Raw genomic sequence first — 27,955 nt, 5'->3', positions numbered from 1 at the left:
TACATGCGAGAGGTACATGTAGCAAATCGGCATAACCATCATTTTGTAATATGTTTGGAGATTAGCAATGTACACACTTCTGTCATACTGACAGTTGCCTCAGCCAATCGCCACTTAATGGAAAGGACCCGCCAATGTGATTCGACTAACTTGAGGGTGACGTGATAGGCTAGGTGAATAAAATCACTGTGCAGTCCTCATTCTGCGCTTTCCACAGTATGGCCGGTGATATTAGCTAGCAGTCGCTCTACAGTATTCTCTGTAAAAGGGAAGACGGTAAAACCAAGAAATTACACCTGGATTGCTAAAGGACTGTACTTAATAAATTATAACGATCAAGCAAGGACAAGCTAATTAAGTTGAAAACGTAACCTACATTTAATTTCTGTTATTGGTGTCTGCTGTGCCACGATGGAAGAGAACGGTGCACACTTCTTCGAGGGAACCGAGAAGCTGTTGGAGGTGTGGTTCTCCCGGCAAGATGAGAATAAAGGAACAGGGGACCTCCGTACCATCCCAAGGTTTGTGGAGTGAAGATTTGATTAATACATGCCTGTCTGCTTGACTTTGCTTGCTTGCTAAGCTGCTAGCATGTGGCACTGTATGGACTCAAGCAATCAGTCATCTGAAGAACTGGCTGTAGATTCAACCCTCAACAAGCGCTAAAAACATCTTAACCAGGTTTTCTTCCTCTTCCTAGGTAGTCTATTTAATGACAACGAGCCCAGTTATCTCGTAAACCATCATAGCATTTTTCACTGACATGTCATGTGGTAGCCGAATGAATTACCATCCCCCATATTCGACCGCTAGCTGTAGTAGCTTGGCGCTTGCTAACGCGGTAGCTAGCTGAGTCATTCATTCAATCGGTGTTAGTTAGCTAACGTTAACCATGTCACCTGTTTGTTGGATGGTTGGCTAGTCTCGCTACATTTCATCAAACTGTCAAGCATGGTCTCCAGTAAAAATCTTTTGTACTCTAACATGTTCAGAAATGTATCTACATATGGCTTGATGCAATGTAAGGTATACGGCTGGCTACGTATTTGAAATCGAGCAGTTTTTTTGTTGCCCAGGCAAGAGAAAAGGTACGATTGGGTTGAGTTTGACTGCGCGGGTTTTTCGCATACTGCGCATGGATTTGGAGTTAGACCGACGTACACGTGCATCTCTATGCAGTAATGTATCTTATGTCAAAAGCTAGGTAGTTCACTAAATCTACAACTCCACTTGTGTTGTCATTGTGTAACTAGGGTTAGTAATTTTCCATTTAATTTGTTCTCCTGCGTCACCCATGTGGGGCCGTAGCATCATGCTAAGCATGTGGTAGTGCCTTGGGGCCGTGCCTTGTGGCAACTTAACAGAAAGACAGCCAATGTATATTTTTTAAGCTTTACATCTGCAATGCAGAATTAACTAAAACCATAAACATAATAAATAGGGAATGGATAATGATCAGTTTGAGTTGCTTGCCCATCAGTTATCTGAGAAACGAATCTTCTGTGACTTACTCAATGCATGAATGACCAGTAGTTTCATTAACGTTACCTGGAGTCCATCTTGCTACTATTACTTGTGCAGGTATGGTGAAATAAGTTTCATGATACTCACTCGTAGTTCTCCAACTTCATAAATTAGCCCCTTATTTCTTTGCATTGCCCTAATATATGTTAAAGGATATGTATCCATCAATCATAGTAAAATTATTGAAATGCTCTAGTTTTTAAATACGTTTGAGTATGTTTCTTGGAGTTCCAGCAAACGGCTTAAGTATGACTAAGTCAGACAGTAGGGCAGGGATTCACTAACTTATTTTTTTTTTCCCCCAGTGATGATCACATTTGGAGAATTTCAGAACTCCCATGTGTAAAAATGATTAAATTGGCCAATGTTTGCTTTTTTTATTTGGTGCGTGACATTTACAAATCAGCCTGAGTGTACTTTTTACAGTTTCGATCTAAAGGAAGAATGGTTTGAAGTGACAAATGCATCAGTTAGTGGATAGTTCAGAACAGGCAATTTTGTATTATCTGCTGTGTAAAATTATATATTTTTTGTTCTAATCCCCAGTCTGCTTTAGTGCCTGGTCTAGGCTTGGGCTGTACCAGGATATTTAGAAATAGTCGTGATGGGTTTTTCAATACTGCTAACAATGTTTTTGAACATTTTTCAATACATTTGTACTTTAAGTAAATACCCAAATTGAAATTGTGCAATACTTTTAGACTAAGCAGATGGGTGTTCATTTTACATTATGAAGCTTGTTAATTCCCCAGAACAGTTGAGCCAGTCAAGTGTTTGTAAATAGCACAGCAGGAGAAAGCAGGAACCGGTGAGTCCAGCTGTGTATTCACAGGCTTTGTGTTTTATATTGAAAGTAAAGGTGTTTGTTTTTCTCAATAGGGATCAGGGACATGTAACTATAGTTTTGTCATAAATAGTATAAATCATTAAGCAGAAAGTGGCTTGTCAATGACAACAGTAGTGCTAAACTGGCAGCCACACAAGTAAATGAGTTTACAATGAAAACCCCCCCCCTTTTTTTTGCTAAAAACAATGCATGGCCATATCTTTATCATAAAAAATATAACCAGCTACATTTCCTAAAGTAGTCGCGTTAATGCGTGAAGTTAAAATAGCATTTTACCTGAGAAAAATAGTCTGTAGCAACACATCCATCAGCTGTCTTCTGGTAGCATGCCTGTTCATGAGAAATGCAACTGAACTTTTTCTGATGCTGAGCATAAAATGCAATCGAAAGCATTATAGAGCTGTGTTTACGAAACAATGCAATATATTTCCTATGCATTTGAGCTTTTCCTGTGTGGAAAAACAAAGAATATGTTAGGTCGACCCTTAAGGTTAACTTGCTTAAGGTTGGCGGGCATATTGTGTTGGCTTTCTGCTGTGCTCAAAGTCAAAGCCCTTTGGATGTGTTACCCCCCCCCCCCCCCCCCCGAACAGCCTCCACTCTTCTGGGAAGGCTTTCCACTAGATGTTTAAACATTGCTGCAGGGACGTTTGTCCATTCAACCACCAGCGCAAGCGCGTTAGTGAGGTTGGGCCTGGCTGTCGGTTTTCCAATTCATCCAGTCAAGTTCATCCACACCGCTTTCGGCATGCCATTTTTGTATGGACCTCACTTTGTGCACGGTGGCATTGCCATGCTGACACAGGAAAGGGCCTTCCCCAAACTGATGCTGGAAAGAATGGTCTAGAAAGCCATTGTATGTTGTAGCATTAAGATGTCCCTTCACTGAAATTAAGGGGCCTTGCCCGAACCATGAAAAACAGTCCAGACCATTCCTACACAACTTTACAGTTAGCAATATGCATTGGCACAGGTTGCGTTCATCTGGCATCTGCCAAACCCAGATTTGTCAATCGGACTGCCAGATGGTGAAGCGTGACTCATCACTCCAGAAAACGTGTTTCCACTGCTCCGAAGTACCACTCCAGTTGACGCTTGGCATTGTGAATGGTGATATTAGGCTTGCTTGCAGCTGCTTGACCATGGAAACCCATTTCATGAAGCTCCCGACAAAAGATTTTTGTGCTGATGTTCGAAACTGCATCTGGAAGCAACGTGATAGTGAGTGCAACAGAGGACAAACTATTTTTACGTTCTTCAGTACTCGGCAGTCCCGTTCTGTGAGCTTGTGTGGCCTTACCACTTCGCTGCTGAGCCGTTGTTGCTCCTAGACATTTCCACTTCACAATAACAGCATTTACAGTTGACGGGGCGGCTCTAGCAGAGCAAAAACTTGAGTCACTTGTTGGAAAGGTAACAGCCAATGCCGGTGCCATGTTGAAAGTCACTGAGCTCATCAGTAAGGCCATTCTACTCCCAACGTTTGTCTATGGAGATTGCGTGGCTGTGAGCCATTTTTTACAGTTGCCAATGGGTGTGGCTGAAATCGCTGACTCCAGTAAGTTGAGGGGGTGTCCACAACTTCGTTAGCTGATTTGCCGGTCTTTGCGCTCATTAGCAGTTTGTGGGCATTCTGGTAATTGATGCAAAATGTGATTTATGTTTTTTGGGCTCCCCCTTGTGTACTTAGACGACGATACGTAAATCCGTGTGACTGAATGGGGATGCGAACATCTGGAACCTAGATAACCCTAGTCTGTTCTACTGTTCAAGAAAGCCCTACTCGGCTTGTGGGCCGCAGAGGGAGACCACTCGTGCGTGTTGCCGAGAGTCTACCTTTGAGTGATTTTTAATACTGTTTTGTAGCTTAAACCAGTCTAGAGCCACATTTGTAGCAAGAAAAGGGCGTTTCCTGTTATTACGAGCATCTAGCGGCTACCGACGGTTACTGACAACCCCAGTTCTATGAACCAAGCGCTATTTTATTTCAGTTTCTTTTGCAACCCAATGTTCATCTCAGGCAAGCCCCACATGGGGACACGATCCTTAGTTTGGCAAACACTACATTAGGGCATACACTGCTCTTAAATATCTAGATTTTCCTTGATGCGCCCTTTCTACCATGCCTCTGTTTGAATGCTTGGTTGGCTGAAATTATTAGTTACTAAATCGGTAAACAAATTAAGATGTCACTTTTTCATATTGACAACACATAATCGAGCTAACTCTGTGGCACTTCACTAGAGCGTTACACTTTACTGGTTTTTCCTCTTCTCTTTCGTGTCCATTTTGTTTAAATGTGTACCAGTCAAGTTTGGACACCTACTCATTCCAGGATATATATATATATGTACTATTTTCTACACTGTAGAATAGTAGTGAAGACTACTTTGAAATCATGTAGTAACCAAGTGTTAAACAAAACAAAATAGTCTTACGTTGTACCACATCTGGCTGTGATTGGGAGTCCCATAGGGCGGGGCACAATTGGCCCAGCGTTGCCGGTGTAGGCCGTCATTGTAAAAATAATAATAATTGACTTGCTTAATTAAATTGTGTAAAATAAAAAATGTTTTGCACACTCTGCATTCAACCAGCTTCACCTTGAATGCTTTTCCAACCGTCTTGGAGTTCCCACATATGCTGAGCACTTATTGGCTGCTTTTCCTTCTCTCTGCGGTCCAACTCATCCCGAACAGCTCTATTAGGTTGAGGTCATTTGATTGTGGAGGCCAGGTAAAACCCTTGACTTGTTAGGTGTGCACACTTTGTACTGTTAGGGGTTTACAGGCCTATGTAAAAAGGGTGGTCACAATTCTGTTTGTACACTTTACGTGGATAGGTTTTTATTAAGAAGCATATTTGAAACCAGCTATTACACGTTATCATGGCATTTAATTGTTATTACTTATAAATTAGAATTTACAAATTGAATATTGCTAGGTTGGGGAGTATCGCTTTTTCATAATGATACATTGGTGCATGGCGGAGTCTAATAAAGCTGTATATACCTCGTCCTTTGCAAATAAAGATATGTATCCAAATTTGACGCACTAAACAATTCACATTAAGCCCTTAAATAATTTTCCAGTGGCATTGCCCAATGGTCTTCAAATAGGATGCTGTAATGAGAAATAATCTTTCCTAATCTACTGAAAATAGGCCTTAAACAAGATTAAATCATTACAGGTGCGTTTGACTCCTATTAAAACCTCTTAGAACTACCCCCCCTACTTTTTAAAATTTCCACTTGTAGACATACCCAAATCTAACTGCCTGTAGCTCAGGCACAGACCCAAGGATATGCATATTCTTGGTACCATTTGAAAGAACACTCTGAAGTTTGTGTAAATGTGAATTGAATGTAGGATAATATAACAATAGATCTGGTTTAGATAATACAATTAAAAAAAAGTATTTTATTGTTGGATCTTTTAAAATGAACAAGAGAAAACAAACATTCACAATTTCAGTGAAAAATATAAGAGGGCAACAGTACTTGTGCAAAGTTGATAATTTCCAAAATGAGTGTGCTACATGACATTTATCATGAAGTGACCCGGGTGTCCCACACAAGTAGCCCAAATGTGGCCAAATTGCTTAAGTTATACATTTGAATGGAATAACTATATTCAAAATACCAAAATGGTATTCTAACACACCCCCTCCCAAAAAAATTGAGAAAAAAACATGGGAAAAAATATATATACATTTGACTAAATAACACTTTTCATATTTGGAAGACCCTCAGTCCTCTACACAATATTGTGCTGCTGATGCCAGGTGCCATAGCACATCCATGCCTGCAGAAATACATTTGGGCAGATGAACACCACTTGTGGCAGGAGCTGGATGGTCCAGCTTCAGTGGGGGATGGACACCTTGGCACTGGGGGCTCCCATTCGGAGTCAGTGTCACTGAAAGTTAATTTTCAGTTAGAATAGTTTCACATATGAGCCCTGTATCAACGGGTATAATAAACAGATAGATACACTGCTCAAAAAAATAAAGGGAACACTTAAACAACACAATGTAACTCCAAGTCAATCACGCTGTGAAATCAAACTGTCCACTTAGGAAGCAGCACTGCTTGACAAGTTTCACATGCTGTTGTGCAAATGGAATAGACAACAGGTGGAAATTATAGGCAATTAGCAAGACACCCCCAATAAAGGAGTGGTTCTGCAGGTGATAACCACAGACCACTTCTCGGTTCCTATTCTTCCTGGCTGATGTTTTGGTCACTTTTGAATGCTGGCGGTGCTTTCACTCTAGTGGTAGCATGAGACGGAGTCTACAACCCACACAAGTGGCTCAGGTAGTGCAGCTCATCCATGATGGCACATCAATGCGAGCTCTGGCAAGGTTTTGAAATCCTTTTAAAAATCTGACAACGCAGTTGGATTAGCAAGATTCTAGGCTTTCAAAACATGAGACGCTTGTATTTTCATGAATGTTTAATATGACTATGCAGCGATCACCGTATTGTCGAATTTCATCCCGCTACCGGGTTCCGTGCGCAGAGAGGTTAGATGGAATCTGCACACGCTGCTTTGACTGGACATATAGGCCTATAGAGAATGCTCCCCCCCCCCAATGTAAAAAGACCCGTCAATCAGAGCCATCCGCATATGTCAGACACAAGCAAATGTTTCTCCTTCCCTTAGGCCTAGTTCTATTAAAATAATTTCTTAGGCTTTTCGCAAGTAGGCTAAGATGAGTTGACAAGGGGAGTATGCGCCAGTATGAAATTGACAACGAATACACAGCTTGTCTACTGGCATTAATCAAATCAAGAAAATATTCATTATCAAATTAGAACATGCCAGATTTGAGAGTATTGGTGCACTGTCTACTTGGCACATTATAGCCCCCATCCTTATGTGGCAAGGTTCATGGCTACTCTTGCCAAACTGGGGGAAAGCCTGAGTTCTGTTTTAGAACATAATCATCAGATCTGGGTTAGGAAAGTGTCTGGCTTACAGAATGAATGACAGCGGGTATTAATCTACAGCCAGGGAAGATTAACTGCTCAGACTCTGTATCAGGGGTGCTGGATGCCTGCCAATGTCCAAATAAGTCCGCAAGGGCATCTGATTCATGAATCTGTACCTCACACCCACCTAAGCCGCTGACTTTCTCTGGGCTGAGTAACTGCTTAAATTCTGTCCTCGTCAGATTGTGGGCGGTTGCTCAACATTTCTTGGGCTATTGTCTGACCTGAGGAATGTTGACCAGAGCTGCCTCTAATGGGGAAAGTTGACCTATTCATCTGACCTATGAGGGTGTTGCAAACATGAATAGTTCCCCCAGATAAACTTGCATGTGTCCCTGGGTTTGAAGTGCCCATTTATTTGGCTGTGTTTATCCTGGCTTTCCCTTTCCTGCAAGTTTCCCAGGCAAGAATAGAGTCTATCGTCACCAGGAATAGCTATAGTGTCCATGTCACACTGAGATGTGAGCTGATACAGCGCTCCATTGAGAGCCACTCGATCGGCACTGGGATGTTACCAGAAGCTTCTAGTATGAGTGGCCCAAACTTGATGACTCCTGAAATTAGGCCTGGTCCTGTAAAGGATATTGCCGTCAATGTTCTTGTTGCTATGGTTAGTTGCCCAGGGCTTGCACAATCAGGCAAAATTGTCATTTATGTCAACCATGGAAATTGATGTTGGTGGATGGATGATTAACTATTATAGCTTCTTTTGACGTCTTAAAGGACAATTCTGCCACATTACCAGTTAGTGTGTGGATATATGCACTACTGTAAGATATGATACACTATTGTTTTTGTTAGGCACACTGCATGATTCCTTGTTTTTGCCACTTTGAAGCATCTGTATCGCCCTCGTCTACAGCATACTGAGATTCCCAGGGTGCATTTTGTCAATCAAGCCCCAACTAAGCATAGTCTAAATATATCGCTTATGTTATGAGTGAATTTTACTTTTGGGTTGTTAAATATATTATGCTTGCATGAATGTTCTTTTGAGTATGCATTGATTATACAAAACATTAGTAACATATATCGACTGGCCAGGTGAAAGCTATGATCCCTTATTGGTGAAACGTTAAAGCTTTGAGACATGGGGTGTGAATTGGCATGTCAAAATATTGAAGGCCCTTTTTTAAAACTGGTTATAGTAGGTGCCAGGCGCACAGGTTTGAGTGTCCAGAACTCACTCTGCTACTCAACAGTTCCCCCTTGTATCAAGAATGGACATCCAGCCAACTCGACACCACTGTGGGAAGCATTGTAGTCAACATGGGTCAGCATCCCTGTGGAATGCTTTCGACAGCTTGTAGAGTCCATGCCCCGAAGAAAATAATTCAAATTTACGGTTACAGTAACTTATGGTTCGCATAGGTTAATTATCTAGTTACCCTGACTGCTACATGCCCCCCCCCCCCCCCCCCCCCAAAAAAAGCGTTTGCAATAAGTCATCTTAACGACGGTCTTAAACAGACCTAACATGTAGGCCTGTTAAAACACATTTTAAGAATGTATTGTGTTGCAGCCTGTGTATTTGGCGCGAATGCTAGCTAAGAATCTAAACCTGCCTCTTAACAGTGTTTTCAACATGAGGCATGCAGCCTCAGTGACTGTCCAAGCAATCATTCAACACTGGAGGTCTTTTGGAACTAATACGAAGTTTGCAAGTAAACATGAAAATGTGTCTTTTGCAAGTGCCTGTAATGACTGTAGGCGTCAACTTTGGTCCTTTATGGTGTTAGTGGTTTCGCCGAATGGAATCATGGGAGTTTGAGCATTGACCTGAAATTTGAGTACGGTGGTTATAAATATCATTAGATATTCAAGCGTCTATTTTTAAAATATTTCCGGACGTTATTACAGACGTTATTACAGATAGCTGGAAGATCAAATATGATCAGAACTACAGATGGTTATTTTGATCACTGAACACGACTGTCCAATTATTGTTGGTCATCTCAGGGATTCTACTTGAAAATCTGAAATTCCTTCTGACATTTTGCTCAGCACGGAACAGTCTAAACAGAAATCATAAAATTAAACATTTTGGTTATGAAGTGTTTAGTAAAGTGGCGGCGTTGTCCTTATTAAGGAACACTCCTGATTTTAATTTAAACTTGTTTTTTCAGCACTTGTTTCCATGAACGCTCAACTCATTTTCTCTCTGCAGCAGACATTTAGTGAGCAATATGTTTTGAACATATAATCGCCGTATCGAATCACAATTGTGACATTCTCAATACATAACATATTGGCACATGTATCATGAGATCCCTCGTTGAGAAATCTGTGCCCTGGACGTGAGGACTGCATGTTAGACACAGCTGGAGGCTCTTTGCAAATGGATTCTATACTGGTCTGAGGACATTTTCCTGTCCAAAGGTCACAAAGCCAAAGCTTTTTGAAGTGTGACCACTAAAGGGGCAGTCAAGTCATTCATGTGGGGTTCTGCCGGTCTCGCAGGGTTGTGCAACGCTCCTTTTTTATTTTTTTTAATGTAACCAGGTATGCTAGTTGTGAAGTTCTAGCACCTGCAAGGGAATGCCAGGGCTCTGGACCCGGCTCAATCCATGAGTATAATACTGAATCTTGGTCTGTTTTCTTTGAAGTTGATTTGGTAAAAATTGAAGTGCGAGAACTTGTCAAACAGCTCTGATGGTTTTCAATCACTTTCACTGTCCGTTTAATTTGTCGGTAATTTGATAACCCAAAATTGCCATTTTTGGAATCGTAAAATGAATAGCTTACATTAGGGTTGGGTGACAATCTGAATTTGTTTTTGTGCAACAATCGTTTTGAGTGTTTTTGTCCGCATGGTGTGTTTTTTTGGGGGGGGGGTCGTCTTTCTCACCTGTGTGCACCTTAATAGTACAGTGCCTTCGGAAATTATTCAGAACCCTTGACTTCTCCACATTTTGTAAAGTTAAAGCCTTTTTCTAAAATTCACTAAATTATCTACACTACCCCATAATGACAAAGCAAAAACAGATTTTTGCTAATTTAAAATAAGCTGACATCACATTTTACATAAGTATTCAGACCCTTGACTCAGTACTTTGAAGCACCTTTGAGAGCGATTACAGCATTGAGTCGTGGGTATGACGCTGCAAGCTTGGCACACCTGTATTCAGGGAGTTTCTCCCATTCTTTTCTGCAGGTCCCCTCAAGCTCCGGTTGGATGGGGAATGTTGCTGCACAGCAATTTTCAGGTGTCTCCAGTAATGTTCGATCGGGTTCAAGTCCGTGCATTGGCTGGGATACTCAGACATGCGGAGACTTGTCACGAAGCCACTACTGCATTGTCTTGGCTGTGTACTTAGGGTCGTTCTGTTGGAAGGTGACATTTTTCCCCAGTCTGAGAACCTGCTCCAGAATGCTCAGTACTTCATCAAGGATCTCTCTGTACTATGCTCTGTTCAGCTTTGCTTTAATCCTGACTAGTCTCCCAGTCCCTGCTGCTGAAAAAAATACCTACAGCATGCTGCCACCATGCTTCACCGTAGGGATGGTGCCAGTTTTCCCCCCCCAGATGTGACGCTTGGCATTCAGGCCAAAAGGTTACTGGTTTCATCAAACCAGAGAATCTATTTTCCTCTGTGGAGACGTCCATGACCATCGGGTTCTTGGATGCCTCCCTGACCAAGGCCCTTCTCCCCCGATTGCTCAGTTTTGCTCAGGGGGCCAGCTGTAGAAAGTCTTGGTTCTGAACTTCTTCCATTTTTAAGAGTGATGGCTGCCACTGTTCTTGGGGACCTTCAATGCTGCAGACATTTTTTTGGGACCCTTCCCCAGATCTGTGCCTTCGACACAATCCTATTTCGACACTCTACGGACAATTCCTTCGACCTCATTGGCTTGGTTTTTCCTCTTATTTGTAATGATGACAATTACAACAATTCAATTTTAACTTAATATAATACATCAATAAAATCTATTTAGCCTCAAATAAATAATGAAACATGTTCAATTTGGTTTAAATGCAAAAACAAAGTGTTGGAGAAGAAAGTCATATGTGCCAATATGTGCCATGTAAAAATGTGTGCCATGTAAGAAAGCTAACGTTTAAGTTCCTTGCTCAGAACATGAGAACATATGGAAGGAAGTTGGTGGTTCCTTTTTAACATGAGACTTCAATATTCTGAGGTTTTAGGTTGTAGTTAATATAGTATTTATAGGACTATTTCTCTCTATACCATTTGTATGTCATTAACCTTTGACTATTGGATGTTCTTATAGGCACTATAGTATTGCCAGTGTAACGGTCCCTACCTGGGCTCGAACCAGGAACACTTCGACATCAACCACACTCGAAGCATTGTTACCCATCGCTCCACAAAAGCCGCGGCCCTTGCAGGTCAAGGGGAATAACTATTCCAAATCTAAAAGCGAGTGATGTTTGAAACAGTATTAGCGTTTGGTATTTTATCCAACGGGTGGCATCCCCAAGTCAAAATATTCTTGTTACATTGCACAACCTTCAATGTTATGTCATAATTATGTAAAATCCTGGCAAATTAGTTAGCAATGAGCCAGGCTGCCAAAACTTTTGTATATACCCTGGCTCTGCGTGCAATGAACACAAGAGAAATGACACTTTAATCTGGTTAATATTGCCTGCTAAACTGGATTAGTAGTTATAACTAGTGTTTTTTTTTTGTTTTTTTATATATATAAGAAGTTTAATGCTAGCTAGCAATTTACCTTGGCTTCTACTGCATTTGTGTAACAGGCAGGCTCCTCGTGGAGTGCAATGGTTAGAGTTTTGGACTAGTTAACTGTACGGTTGCAAGAAAGGAGCCGCTGAGCTGACGAGGTGAAAATCTGTTCTGCCCCTGAACAAGGCAGTTAACCCACAGTTCCTAGGCTGTCATTGAAAATAAGAATGTGTTCTTAACGGACTTGCCTAGTTAAATATAGGTATAAATATAAATTTGAAATCGCCGCCCGACAATACCGATTTCCGATTGTTATGAACTTCAAATCGGCCATTCCGATTAATCGGTCGACCTCTAGAAGTCTCAAGGAGGATCAATGTAAACAGGATGCACCTGGGCTCAATTTCATAGCAAAGGGTCTGAATACTTATGTAAATAAGGTATTTGTTTTTTAATATATTAGCAAAAATGTCAACCTGTTTTTGCTTTGACATTATGGGGTATTGTGTGTAGATTGCTGAGATTGTTTGTAATTTTAGAATAAGGCTAACGTAACAATGGGTCTGAATACTTTTCGAAAGCACTGCTTGTGAGGAGTGGAGCATGCTACTTTTTTATTCGTCCCCCCCCCCCCCCCCCCTCTTCGGAAGACCGATCGTAGTTTTTTTTTGCTACATATGCATACATGGTACTTATGTAAAACCGTCACAAAGAATACAAACCCTTTAATCCCAACCCTCAGCCCATCCCACCTATCATAGATCACCCTCATTTGGTTTCCATGTGCCATATATTAGTTGTGCTGGGATGTTTTACACTTTTTTTCTTTAACCTTTTTCTAAATGTATCCACAGATGAGCTAAACTTTCCTACGAGTATATTTATTGACTATGGCTTTCCAAATCGTCCAACACTGCTATTTGTAAGGTTAATATTAAGTGCACTTTTTTCTTATGAACCATTCCTGAACCTGTGACCAGAAACGAGCTACATAGGGGCAATACCAGAATAAATAATCTGATTGGTGCGAAGAGACAATCTACAGAGTTGAGATTGTATGCCGTATTTCTCTCATTCTGTTGGTGGCAAGAAGGTTAATACATAAAAATTACAAGATTGAATCAAGTGTAGTTCTCTTTACCAGTTCATGAACCATGTTCCATGGATTTAATACATTTAGTTTGCAACCTGTATGGCGCAGCTGTCAACATTTTTGTCCTCAGATGAAACTGGTCTATTTATTCCCTTTAGCCAATTTGTTTCTTTAATATATGGCAGGCAAACAAGTTCCCTACATTCTCCCTTTTCCACTTACCTCCATTAATAAATATAATGTTATATAGAAGTGAAAAGGAATACACCATCGTTCACTGGCTTTATCAATAAGTGCATTGAGGACGTCATCTGTACAGTGACTGTACGTACATACCCCAACCAGAAGCCATGGATTACAGGCAACATTCGCACTGAGCTAAAGGGTAGAACTGCCGCTTTCAAGGTGCGAGACTCTAACCCGGAAGCTTACAAGAAGTTCCGCTATGCTCTGCATCAAACAGGCAGAACGTTAATACAGGGCTAAGATACTCATACTACACCGGCTCCGACGCTCGTCGAATGTGTCTGGGCTTGCAAACTATTAGACTACAAAGGGAAGCACAGCAGTGAGCTGCCCAGTGACACAAGCCTACCAGACGAGCTAAATCACTTCTATGCTCGCTTCGAGGCAAGCATGAGAGCATCAGCCGTTCCGGATGACTGTGATCATGCGCTCCGTAGCTGACGTGAGTAAGACCTTTGAACAGGTCAACATACACAAGGCTGCGGGGCCAGACAGATTACCAGGACATGTGCTCCAGGCAGGTGCTGACCAACTGGCAGGTGTCTTCACTGACATTTTCAACATGTCCCTGATTGAGTCTAATTCCAATATGCTTCAAGCAGACCACCATAGTCCTTGTGCCCAAGAACTAAATGGCTACAGACCCGTAGCACTCACGTCCGTAGCCATGAAGTGCTTTGAAAGGCTGGTAATGACTCACATCAACACCACATCCCACAAACCCTAGACCCACTTCAATTTGCATACCGCCCAAACAGATCCACAGATTCAATCTGTATTGCACTCCACACTGCCCTTTCCCACCTGGACAAAAGGAACACCTATGTGAGAACGCTATTCATTGACTACAGCTCAGCGTTCAACACCATAGTGCCCTCAAAGCTCATCACTAAGCTAAGGACCCTAGGACTACACACCTCCCTCTGCAACTGGATCCTGGACTTCCTGACAGGCTACCCCCAGGTGGCGAGGGTAGGTAGCAACACATCTGCCACACTGATCCTCAACACTGGAGCTCCCCAGGGGTGCGTGCTCAGTCCCCTCCTGTACTCCCTGTTCACCCACGACTGCATGGCCAGGCACGACTCCAATACCATAATTAAGTTTGCTGATGACACAACAGTGATCTGATCAACGACGAGACAGCCCATAGGGAGGAGGTCAGAGATTCAGCCTTCTGATTTAAATACCTAAATAAACTTTTTCCACTGGCTAATAATTTTACAAATAAAATGATAATAAATCAATCAACCATTCAAGCCCATGCCTTGTAGCAAGAAAAAGTGCATAAAGAAAACGTTAATTATTGCACACTGGTCTAATCTGATGTGCCCAAGCCAGATACCTGGCATCTCTTCTTGGATGCTAGTTCATCAATGTCTGGGCTCAAGCTCTGAGCTGAAGAAATCCTCAGTATTGAGCGAAGATGTTCATCAGTCAGACGTCTCCTGTGAGTTGTTTTGGTCATCTTCATAGAGGAGAAAAGTTGCTCGCATAGATAAGTGCTGCCGAACATGGAGAGCATCTGAGCAGCTTGGGTGCGGAGCTGAGGCATTGTGTCAGGGATGAACCGTGGAAACTGTGCGGCGCCCACAGCATCATACTTTGACTTCAGCGTGTCGTTGCACTGGAGTTCAATCAGCTCCATTTGGATGTTGGTTGGTGCATTTTCCACATCAACTGCGAAGGGATTACTAAGCAGTTCAAACTTGCATTTCTGGGCATCGAAGTCGGCAAATCGCTGGCTAAACTCAGCGGTGAGAACACTGAGTTTTTCAGCAAACTGTGCGCATGGGAACACGGCGGTAGAGATCTGCGCTTTTATGGATTGGCAGCAGGGAAAATGGCAAGGGTTTCCTTGCAGCATCTGATTCTCCCACAGGCACAGTTTAGTTTTGAAGGCCCTCACTGCAGCGTACATGTCTGTGATGATGCGCCCCCGCCCCTGAAGCTGCAGGTTCAGTGCATCGAGATGGCTCGAGATGTCACAGAGAAAGGCCAGCTCACACAGGAACTTTTGCTCCCGGAGCTCTGCTGTATCCTTCCCTTTGGTTTCCAGGAATTGACATATTTCCTCACGCAGCTCAAAACATCTGTTCATTACTTTTCCTCTGCTTAGCCATCTCACCTCTGTGTGATACGGCACGTCTGCGTATTCCGAACCACACTCCTCCAGAAAAGATTTAAACTGGCGGTGATTTAGACCTTTGGCTCTTATAAAGTTAACTACCTGTGTTACTGTGGCCATAACATGTTCCATCTTTAGGGCTTTGGCACACAGTGCTTCCTGATGTATGATGCAGTGGTAAACAGTTAGCTCACCTGCACAGTTCTCTTCCCGCATCTTCTCCCGAACCATGCCCACCAGTCCACTCTTTTTACCGCACATCGCTGGCGCACCATCTGTCGTTAATCCAACGAGTTTATCCCACGGCAGCTTTATTTCAGTTACACATTTGGAAACCTCCTCAAAGATTTCCTTTCCTGTGGTTGTGCCATGCATTGATTTGAATCCTAATAGCTCCTCCGTAACACACAGATTTGAGTCCACTCCACAGATGAAGACTGACAGCTGAACAGTATCAGATGCGTCGCAGCTCTCATCCACAGCGAGGGAGAACGCAACCATCTTTTCCCTTTTCCATCAGCTGGTCATACAGATTGGTGGCAAGATCACATGTGCGATCAGCTACTGTGTTCCTGCTCAGGCTCACGTTTGAAAATGCTTGTTTTTTCTCTGGGCATACGAGGTCACAAACCTTCATCATGCACTTTTTCATGAACTCTCCCTCATTAAAGGGCCGGGCTGATTTTGCGATCTCTGCTGCCACTATATAACTAGCCTTTACAGCAGCCTCGCTTTGTGATGTGGCTTTTTTAAACATATTCTGTTGTGAAACCAAACTTCTTTTCATCTCCTCTACTTTCTGGCTCCTTTGAGTCATGTCCAGGTCCTTGTATTTGTCATGGTGTTTCATTTCATAGTGTCGTCTAATGTTGTACTCCTTACTTACAGCCACGTTGACTCCACAAACAAGACAAACAGGTTTGTCTTTTACATATGTAAACAGATATTCTGCCTCCCACTTGTCCAGAAAGCTCCTGTTTTCTGCCTTTCTTTTCGCCATTTTTGGGAAGGGTTAGCTCGCTGACAGTTGTAGCGTCTATGTTGCTATGACTACTGTCACAGAAGAGAGAGCGTTTCTGGGTCCTGTCCTGATTGGCGTGCGAAAACAGCAGAGCATTATGGGATTCGTAGTATTAGTGGTGAATGCGCTGTATAATACCGGCGGGCCAGCTCTAGTAGTAATTTGGTATTGTCTCGCGGGCCAAATATAATTACCCCGCGGGCCAGAGTTTGACACCATGCTCTAAAGGTTCTACACCTGCAACATCGAGAGCATCCTGACCGGTTGCATCACTGCCTGGTACGGCAATTGCTCGGCCTCCGACTGCAAGGCACTTCAGAGTGCAGTTACATCACTTGGGCAAAGCTGCCTGCCATCCAGGACCTCTACACCAGGCGGTGTCAGAGGAAGGGCTTAAATTGTCAAAGAACCCAGCCATAGATTGTTCTCTCTACTACCGCATGGCAAGCGGTACCGGAGTGTCAAGTCTAGGACGACAAGGCTTCTCAACAGTTTTTACCCCCAAGCCATAAGGCTCCTGAACAGGTAACCAAATGGTTACCTGGACTATTTACATTGTGTGCCCCCCCCACAACCCCTCTTTTACACTGCTGCTACTCTGTTTTATTCATAGTCACTAACTATACATTCATGTACTTACTACCTAAATTGTTCCCAACCAGTGCAATTTGTGTATGATAAAAACTAAAATAATTTTCTGGAGTAGGCAGTGTCATTAGTAAGTAAACTGATGGGACAAATGGGCTAGTATTGACCTCCATGGTTGCAGAATCTTATCTAGTTTAAATTACTTTTAATAGAAAGTTAGCTAAAGTTCATTAGATTTGAGATGTGAAAACCAAGTATGTCTACTTCACCATCTGCCCATTTTATTGGTAAACACTATTTACATAATATGGTACACACTAGGTTTTAACCCAGAGGCTAGAACATTGATCAAGATAGTCAATGAGACTGCAGGGATCCAGTTTATGGACTTAAGATAACTAGTCATCGGCAATTCACCTACCCTTTGTTTCTATCCCCTGGATTTCAAACCGCATGATCTTTTTGGTTCTCGCATTTCAATGGCCATAATAAATAGATATGGAGACAACGGACAGCCTTGTAAAAGCTCAATACTTTCTGAGAAGTAACCATTATTTACTATGTTTCATCTGGGGTTGATGTACATAACTTCAACCCATTGTATAAGAGATTTGTCTTAAAGTAATCCAGGCATTTATATATAAATTCTAGTCATGTTCTGTACTATGCATTTTTCCATGATTTTGGCATAACATTGAAGTGTTAGAACTCCAGTTTAAATCTGCTATCTTTATTCTTAAGACCTGGGTCCTGTTTTAGTAAGGAAATCAGACTTTGAGTACCTGAGGGTACCATTTGTATAGGAGTAAAACATGCTAATGGCTATTGAGTACATCAAAGGTCTGATACCTCCAGTGATATACTGTCAAGCCCTGGTGTTTAACCAGACTGAAAACATTTTATTGCCTCAAGTTCTTTATGTTGACTTTCATTTGTCTACTTGTGTGCTGCTATAACCCCTTGCTTTAGCTACGCTCATGGCGTTCGCTAAATATTTTCATAAACTGATACATTTCACTGAACTTGAAATATAAAGATTAGCTGGCTAATCACTAGCACGTGGCCTTCTGTTGAGACCTGTTAATTTTATTTAGCCTAATACCTGTTACAAGAAGTTAGGCATTATTAGTGCATTAAGCATGGTTCTAGTTACATTTGTAACCAGGGCAATTTCATAGATGGACTTGCAAGCCAGATCAGTGAATATCGCACACAAAAAAGAAGCTAACTAGTTTTGATTTAATTGTATTGGTCTTTGGAAGGTTTATTTGACCTGTATCTTGAAGCCCTGAATTCATTTGATTATTGCTGACTGTTTTTAAATGCTGTGTATTTGACCTTTAATTGTACAATATACATTTCTTGATGTATATTGTGAGTCACCCATACATTTTTAGTATGTTTAGGCCATATTGCCTAGCGTAGCTTAATGTTTTTGTTTTAATGTAGTCTACTAGCAATAGAACTACAGACCAGGCTCTGTTGGTTTTAATTGAGAAAGTTTAACTTCAGTAATAAAATAAAAAAACATTTTGTCTTTCAGGTTTGAGTGGGACAAACTTCTGGAGAATGTGCACTGTTTGATCATAAGTGTGACGAAGACCGACAAGCAGGAAGCTTATATACTCAGGTGAGTAGCGACCGGATCCCTGTTCTGTTTACCGCTGTCACCTTGGCACGTACCTTTTTTCCTCTTCCAGATTAGGAGGCAGGTATTTAGATTTGGGTCATCTGTATGTAATCTTCTCATTATGAGTGGCTGCATGGAAACTGTCTTCTCCCATGGGGTGAAGGTTGTCTCTGGCTCTATTCTGAAGGGCCAAATGGCCTGGGTCTTATCCAAACCCAGGTGTTAAGTGCCAGCTTTTGGCTCCCAAAAAAAGCTACTAAATAAAACTGAGGGAACACATTGCAAAACAATGCTTCTTTTAGCCATTGATGGAAATGCTTATCGGTCTATAGGTTAATTTGCATAATTTGGTGTCTTTAAATTGGCGCATGTCTTAAGTCGTTCTGATTCTCATCACACCACATACAGATGGACACAGAACTTTGAGCGGGACTCTGTCAGACAGTGCTAGAGCTGCTGCTACAGTTCCCGTTGCTGCGCGAGTGAAACATGCTTTTATATGACTAATCATTGCGAAACCTTCCTAAATGCAATTTAATGTTGACGGTTTTGATGGCCACAATTTTAAATGGCTGCTTTGTTTATTTATTCATTCTCCACCGCTAGTTGGAGCGCAGCTTCCCATTAACCATTCAAGTGCTGGCAACAGTAAGCAGGCTTCAGCTCATCAGACCACGAGGCGAAGAGCGCTGGAGGCATTATGCATTTTGAAAAGCATAGTTAATTGTTACATACACTTTACTTCTTATTATGAGTTATGTACTTGTTGGCTCTTCAGAGCTCGCTTATTTTAATCTCACATGTGCAGTGCGCTTTTGAAATCTGTTTTTCCATCGAACTGCATTATGGCACAGCGTGCACGTAGTCTACTGCCGTGTGAGCATTGCTGCAAAGCTATGTGGAAACTAGTTCATCACTGTTTTTAAGCTAAATGTTCTGATCAGCCTCAATACCTTCAAGTTATTTTGCTGTACTGGTTGTATGAATTTGGGAGCTGTCGTTCCACAACTGTCCCAGTCTGGAGTAGGCCATTTCTTTCTTGCATAGAATGACAAGCATACCACTAGTATAGGTCAACTTTTCTACTATGTGGGACAGTAGATAGGCTAGTGATTTCGCTGTTTGTTACTCCTCTTATTGGCTGTGGAAAAGTGAACCTCGGAATTCGGTAAGGACTCCCACCGTTGGGTTGTGTTCTGTTAAGATTCATTACCGTAATCTAAATGTGATTTGTTATTCTGAGTACTGTGGGTGGATGCCATAATCGCATTAAGCACCCAATCCATATGTCCTGGAAACTTTCAAATGCTGCCAGTCAAACTTTCTAACGGAAACCCTAATAAAGCTAATATTCTACACATTGTGTTTTCAATGAATATAAGTATTGAGTTGAACCTATTTTTTTTTTTTTTAATAATTGGTTGAGTACTGTGGATGGTTACAAATATCTCTGAGCTTCCCAGGGTTAAGAACATATTTTAGACCAGGTATTCCCAAACTGGGGCCGTCGGGTACGCCAAACAAATGTGATTCAGATTTAAAAAATAAATGCAGAAATTCAATTGTTGCCTAAGTAGCCTCATTTCACTACCAAAAATTAAACCATCTAGTGTTCAGCAAAATAACACCATGTCAAATAATTGAACATCCAATCACATTAACCGTTACACTCTCGTGGGAATTCCACTGATCTGCATGTAGCCAAATGTTGGTATCTGTACTGATTGTGCAAAAGCCATGACAGAAAGACAGTGGTAACGCGTGTGCAAGCAGTTGCTCCAGGTGCCACTTGGGTACACTGCAGCATCCACTGAGAGGCTCTGGCTGCCAAGGGAATGCCTGAGCTTGAAATGTGTTTTGGACACTACAGTGAAAATGGCTAACTTTGTTAAAGCAAGGCCCTTGAACTCTCGTCTATTTTCTGCACTATTCAATGATATGGGCAGCGACCATGTAATGCTTTCACAACATACAGAAGTGTGCTGGTTATCAAGAGGCAAAGTATTGACAGCTATTAAATTGAGACTTGCTTAGTTTTCTCTACTGACCATTATTCATTTGTCTGACCACTTACATGACTGGACTATCTGGGTGAATTTTTATTTTATTTTACTCGCCTGAATGATCTTAACGTAGGATTACAGGGACTCCAACTATATTAAATGTGCAGCAAAAATTGAGGCGACGATTAAGAAGTTGGAGATCTTTTCTGCCTGCATTAAGGACAACACACGGGTCTTTCCGTCATTATGATTTTTGTGTGCAAATGAACTCAAGCTTACGGACAATGTCAATTGTGCTCTTGCAAAGCACCAGAGTTGGGTGCGCAATTACGCAGGTACTTTCCCGACACGGATGACACAACTGTATTCGTTATCCCTTTCATGCCTCCAGACCACTTACCGATTTTTATCTGAACAAGAGAGCCTCGTCGAAATTGCAACATGCGGTTCTGTGACTTGAATTTCATCAGATGCTCAAATGTTCTGCCTTGACAAATCACATTAAGACACTGATGCCCTTTGCAACCACGTACCTATGTGAGAGTGGATTCTCAGCCCTCGCTAGCATAAACTAAAAACAGGCACAGACTGAAGTTAAGTACGACACTCTCTCCAAAACAACCTAACATTGCAGCGTTATGTGCGTTATGCGTCTTTTCAAGCACACCCTACCTCATTAACCTGGGGTGAGTTATTCTCAATTTGATGACCAAATAAGGTTTTATATATAAGATGGCTAAATAAAGAGCAAAATTATTGATTATTTGTGCCCTGGTCCTGCAAGAGCTTTTGTCACTTCCCATGAGCTTGTTTGTGACCACTCGCTCTTATGTTTAATAAGTGTATTGTAGTGAGTGTGTGGCAGGCTTAATGGCAAAAAAACATTTGAGTGCGCTTACCCTGGTGCATGAGGGGGTACGCAGCTGAATATTTGAAGGGGGTACGGGACTATATAAAGTTTGGGAACCACAGACGATTAACATAATAGTAAACCTTAAAGTTATTCCTCGGATCCCTTGGCCAAAATGTGTTTTTCTTTAGTATTGGTCATTAATAAAAACTTATTTGATATCTGGCTGTGGCGGACCAATGGACTAGGGTGTCTGAGTTGTGAAGGCCCGAGGTCTCCACTCCTGCTGGTTAGGTCCCACCTACAACCCTCAGAGAGCGCGCAGATCACAAGGGAGGTGGTGGATCCGCCGACCTTGATGGGATAAGAGCAAGCTGCGTCGTGAAGTGGCAGCTGTCCACTGTTTGTTGATGTTATGGGAACGGCATAGTCATAATTCAGGAAAGGACTACATGTGATTGCTTGACTGCAAGTAGACAACATGATTGTTGATCTTCAACTCCTATAGTCTCACTGGCTATGCTATCGTCAACTGACTGTTCCTTATAAAAAAAAACACCCTGCACGTCTCCCTAGAAGTAGTCTGATTAATGCCTTGTTTACACTGGCAGTTTGTCGTGAACCTCGTTTCATTTAAGTTTTTTTTGTTACGTGGGCCCTCAAACTCAACTCTGAACCTCCAAGCCAGTTTCACTGCAATTTGCCATTGTTCTCCTCTAATCAGGGACTGATTTTTAGAACTGGGACACCGCGTGGGGGCAATTCATGATCAAGTAGAATGGAACCAACAGGCTCCAGACCTCATAGGGTAAGAGTTGAATACCCCTGCTCTATAGAATCATTGGTAAGCTGTCACTAGAGTAATGCCTGACCAAGGGGTGGCATGTCATGGTGTCTTTAAGCACACTCTCCGGGTGCCTAGCTGGAAAGCTTACAACCTTAATAACTGGAAGTTGTAGAAACTCAAACCTGGGGAAACAACGTGTCAATTTTAATTCTGAACACAGTTGGTAATATTGGATGTCAGTCGTGTTCATGTCACAAATGTAGGCTTAAGGCTATATTTAACTTTGACATGTGTAAGATTTATAACTTCCCTCCCTTTTCCCTTTCTCTTTTCAGTGAGAGTAGCATGTTTGTCTCCAAGAGACGTTTCATTTTGAAGACATGTGGAACCACCCTCTTACTGCAAGCACTGATGCCTCTGCTGGAACTGGCCAGAGAGTACTGTGGCTTTGATGCCATCGAGGTCAGTGTGACACCCACGCATGACATACATGTTTCTTAGAACTAATAATTACCCACCGCTTATAAAACCATATTATGCATCAAGACCTTGTGTGAGGCTCATGTAATCGTCGTACTGTCTTGTTTTGTGTTGACGTTCTCGTGGACAGGATAGGTCAGAGGTTCTAACTCCATCTCCTCACTACCTACAGAATTTCTTCTATTCTCGTAAGAACTTCATGAAGCCCACCCATCAGGAGTTCCCTCATCGGAACTTCCAGGAGGAAGTGGAATTTCTCAGCCAGATTTTCCCAAGTAAGTACTAATCTCTCCCCCCCCCCCATGCTCTAAATTCCATTCTTGTACTCTAATCACCATGGGCGTGGCTGGTAATTCATGTATGGGGTTGAGTCGGCGACGCTATACAGGCTGTGCTGTTGTCTCCTAAAATCAGTAGAGAATACAAGTATGAGACATGGGCACATGAGAGAGAAATGACATGCGGTTCTCTTTTCCAGACGGAGCAGCGTACTGCATGGGACGTTTGAACTCTGATTGCTGGTAAGGTCATCAACACTTCATACTGAAGGAATATACTCAAGATACTGTCCCATTAATGGCAACAAATAATGCAGTGGACATTGCTGTTGTGAAACTTTAACTGCGCTGACCAGTGCTGCTGCATGTGTTCATGTTTCCCTGCAGGTACCTGTTTACTCTGGATTTGCCAGAGTTCTGGGAGAACGAGCATGCGGATCAGACGCTGGAAGTTCTGATGAGTGACCTTGATCCAGCAATTATGGACCAGTTCTTCATGAAAGACGGTGTTTCTGCAAATGATGTCACTCGTGTAAGGCCCACTGACTATCGATGTTCTATATTTGTTGATTCCTTTAAGAGGGTTCACTCAGTTGGGTACTGTTCAGGGGGACCTGTGAAGACATTCATCTATTGTGGTTTTGTCTAATGACCTTCCCTAGTGATTGGTACTAATATGGAGAATATCTGGGGTGTTTTTTTTTTATACGGTATTTGTTTTTATCAAAATACATTTCAACCGTGAAAGTTAACTTCCATGTGTCTGAAGATGTTACTGCTGGCCCAGTTGATTGCCCATTGGGCCAGGAGTGAATGTTCGGGGGGGGCCTAACTTACCTAACCAGTTGGTATACAATTGGAAGCTCATCAACTGATGTCCCATGAGCAGGCAATTGTTGATGGTCTGTTGAAGGGGTTTTGTGCATGCAGGGATAAAAAATAAACAATTGTGTAGGTGAATGGGAAGAATATACCAATATGGCGATATGCCTTGCTCATATCGCTATCAAATTATCTCAATTGCCGCCACTAGCAATATTTTCCCCCTTGTTGTATAGATAAACACCATCGTAAAGCTGCCTGTTCATTAGTCAATTAGTAGTTGCTGTTTTGTAGTGAAATTATTAGTCAATTTTTCTGTCTTTTCAGATGAGTGGAATTCGTGACCTGATACCAGGTTCTGTGATTGACGCCACAATGTTCAACCCTTGTGGCTACTCAATGAATGGAATGAAGACTGATGTAAGTGGATCTTGTCAATGGTCTTGTCTTCAGGGTCTTCTCTACAAATACACCCGGGACATTATCGAAAACCAATGTCTTGTCTTACAGGGAACTTACTGGACGATCCACATCACTCCAGAGCCAGAGTTCTCCTATGTCAGCTTTGAAACCAACCTCTCTCAGACGTCCTACGATGATCTGGTCAGGAAGGTTGTGGACGTGTTTAAGCCAGGAAAATTTGTGACTACGCTATTTGTTAACCAGGTACATTCTCTTTCAAAATGGTTCCGTTGTTGCTTGTGGATGTTTGGCTCTTTTTCAGAAATGTGCTTTATAATGGACTCTATGGCTTCACTGTGCGTGGCATTTTCACCTTTAACATTTAACAATCTTTTTATTTTTTACTGTAGAGCTCCAAATGTCGCAGTGTCTTTTCTTCCGCCCAGAAACTCGAGGGGTACAAGCGCCTTGACCGCCAGTTGGCCCAATTCAACGATTACAATTTTGTCTTTACTAGTTACGCCAAGAGCCGCCAGCAGAACCAGCAAAGTTGAGGTTTAAGAATGAAAAAGAAGCGTAAGAAGAAAGGTGGCTGTGTCGCGGGGCTCACCCCCTGTGGCTGTCTTTCTGTCCTAGCGGAGAGGCCCACTCCACTCTGCTGCCATTGTTCAGGATTTCTTGGCATCGAGGCCACAGGCCCTAATAGTTTAAACTCCAGTTTGAATTGTATGCATTGTTGTACCTATAACTTAGCTCTCTTGCATGAAAGTAATTTTTTCTGTTTAGATAGTCTAGTGCACTCTTGCTGTGATCTTGAAGTGCATGTAGAGGAATTAAACATGCTCTGTTTGAGGCTGTCCAGCCTGGCCCAGTGCAGCGGCCCCTTCCTGCAGGTCTCCCCCCTCATTCCCCACAGACAGGGCTTTCGTGCCCACTAGTCCAGGGCCCTGACATGCTCAGATTGGTCTGCCTCTATGTGCTTACCGATTTTATTTAAAAAATGTTTAAGTTGAAATGCAATCTCCCCCCCTTCACTGATTTGCTGCTAATTTGATCTGTTGCAAAGGTGTCCTTTTTTTGAGTGCACTTGAAGTTTTCAACTCGAGCAGGACTCCTCAGTACCCAAACGTAAAACACCAACTTTTTTTTTTTTGGGCATATTGAATTTCAAGATGCTTCTAATCACTCAAAGATCAACATGTGAGCTTTGGGCCATAATGTTATTTGTCATGTTGCATCAACCAAGTTAATGAATTCCTTAAATCAAAATGCCTTTGTCAGTGTTTCACTACCAGAGGATTGGAGAGAGGCTGACTGCTGGGCAATGTGATCTAGTTCTTTGCTTGTAAACTGCACCGGAGCCAAAATAATTATTGCTAGAATTGGGTTCTCCCCCCCCCCTTGTTCAGTCAGCCATGCTTCTCTCCACCTCGACAATAAATGTAGCTGTTGAATGTGTCCACAAATAGACAGGCTAAACTTTTTCCCATGCAACAGTATGTGTTAGTGTACATTTTAAAACATCAAGTTGGGTACTTCATGGTATGGGATGTGTAATACATGTTTACATTTACACTAAGGCTCCTACATTTATAAACTGGGTGGTTCGTGCACTCAATGCTGATTGGCTGAAAGCTGTGGTATATCAGACGGTATACCACACCCCCTTGTGCCTTATTGCTTAAGTATACTGCACCAACAGGAAGCGTCTGGTTCTTGGAATTCTCAGTCAGTTTAAACACTTCATTTAGCCATTAATAATTGAATACATTATAAACAAAAGTCCAAACTTGACACTAGATCAGTCATGTAAGAACAAAGGCTGTGCCAACAATGTTGAGGGGCATGTTTAGAATAGCGGCGCCTGTTGAGGGGCTTTATCTGGATGTAAATGACTCAAGGAGACTCAGTAGTCACCTTGTCGCTGTGGTGTGGGCCAGAACAATGCCCTCTGCAGTCCAGCATGGTCAGCCATTGTTTCCCGGCCCAGCGGGTCTCCCCGTGAGACTCAGCTGGCCCCAGAACCATGCTTGACAGTGGCACTCCTGGCTGCACCGTGTGGCCCTGAATGGAAATAATGACTCACTCTGCTTAGTGCAGCGGTTGCCCAGCAAAGCATTTCTTTCTTTTTATAAACAATGTACATTTCCCCCCCCCCCCCCCCCCCCCCTATACAGGAATCGGTAAGCGCACAATGGAGGCCCACCAATCTGAGCATGCCAGGGTGATCCCGGATCATTCCACACAACTGTTGCATAAACCATTTTATTAATTTTATTGTGCGCAGACATTTTGCAGTGAATTGGTCCCAAATGTGACTCCACTGCAGTTTTTTTGGAGCACAATCAATACCCTTTGTTCATTGATGGGGGAAAATCCTGTGGTGCATGTGACTACTAGTTCTGTATTGCTTGACAGTGTAGTGTGCTGCGGTCTGTTCCTCCTGTGTAGAGTAATGTGCATCACCTTCCAGTTTCATCAGCTCCTGTAGATGGGACTGGAGCATCCTGATGTTATATTGAACGGGTGGGTCGGGGTTAATGTTTATCTACTTTGCCACCATAGTGCTGAAGGCAGGCCTTAATCTAGATGGTTACTATAAAGATATTGATGTTTAAAATATATATTTTTTAGGATGTTGGATTGTCTTCTCAGGCTGGTCAGTAAAATTCATGATGCTTCCCCTGCCAGTGAATGCAGATTGATTTGAATTTGCTGACAAAAATGGGGTGTTTAGGGAACATTTATTTTGTTTTTGACTGCTGTTTTTAAAAAAAATGTATTTTAAGACTGGCGTTTCTGGCCTGCCTTTAGCACTTCTGAGCGTTATAACCTGTGCTGCGTTGCCCCACTGTTAGGAACTGTAAGATCACGCTAGTTCAGAAAGCTCTTAAAACACCAGAGAATGGCTCATTATATACACAAGTCTGGACATCCCTTCAAATTTGTGCTTTCGGTCATTTCAGCCACACCTGTTGCTGACAGGTGTGTGCGATTTGATACATTGTACAGTGTCCATAGACACACATTGGCTGTAGAATGGCCTTGACGAAGAGCGCTGACATTCAATGTGTCACTGTCATAGGATGCCACCTTCCCAACAAGTAAGTTAAATTTCTGCCCTGTTAGAGCTTGTCAATGAAGTGCTGTTGTGAAGTGGAAACATCTAGGCACAATGGCTCAGCAGCTAATTGGTAGACCTTACAGGACTGCTGAAGTGCGTTTTGATATAGAGATATATATATATATATATATATATATATATATATATATATATATATATATACTCACTCACTACAGAGTTGCTTCTAAAGGCAGGTAGGACCGTCAGCACAAGAACCGTTCGTTGGGAGCTTCATGAAATGGGTTTCTATGGACGCGCAGCCATACACAAGCCCAAAATCACCATTCACAATGCCAAGCATCGGCTGGCCTTTGCCGCCTTTAGAATATGGAGTAGTGGAAACGCATTCTCTGGAGCGATGAATCATGCTTAACCATCTGGCAGTCCGATGGACAAATCTGGGTTTGGCAGATGCCAGGAGAACGCTACCTGCCCCAATGCATAGTGCCAACTAAAGTTGGTTGCAGGAGCAATAATGGCCAGG

General features: G+C 42.3%; 1 protein-coding gene across 3 annotated transcripts; it reads left to right on the top strand.

The window, feature by feature from the left end:
- The first annotated feature begins 200 nt into the window (after positions 1 to 200).
- Positions 201 to 27,437, top strand: amd1 (adenosylmethionine decarboxylase 1). 3 transcript variants are annotated; one of them, XR_004204631.1, is made up of 10 exons: positions 201 to 521; positions 18,639 to 18,725; positions 22,701 to 22,827; positions 22,976 to 23,120; positions 23,324 to 23,366; positions 23,511 to 23,655; positions 24,273 to 24,365; positions 24,456 to 24,611; positions 24,758 to 26,898; positions 27,156 to 27,437. XR_004204631.1 is itself a non-coding variant. In XM_020455492.2 (9 exons), exons 1-9 carry the CDS (start codon positions 412 to 414, stop codon positions 24,899 to 24,901), a joined length of 1,050 nt encoding a protein of 349 aa, XP_020311081.1. In that variant the 5' UTR covers positions 201 to 411; the 3' UTR covers positions 24,902 to 27,437. The 3 variants fall into 3 exon arrangements, 2 of the variants coding, with proteins under 2 accessions (XP_020311081.1, XP_020311082.1); XM_020455492.2 differs by having other exon boundaries at positions 24,758 to 27,437; XM_020455493.2 differs by having other exon boundaries at positions 207 to 521; positions 23,018 to 23,120; positions 24,758 to 27,437.
- Positions 27,438 to 27,955: the final 518 nt, after the last annotated feature.

Source organism: Oncorhynchus kisutch, linkage group LG21 (genome assembly GCF_002021735.2).
Source record: "Oncorhynchus kisutch isolate 150728-3 linkage group LG21, Okis_V2, whole genome shotgun sequence".
NCBI lineage: Eukaryota > Metazoa > Chordata > Actinopteri > Salmoniformes > Salmonidae > Oncorhynchus > Oncorhynchus kisutch.
Note: the sequence above shows the minus strand (reverse complement) of the source record. Positions and strands in the feature narration are given on the sequence as shown.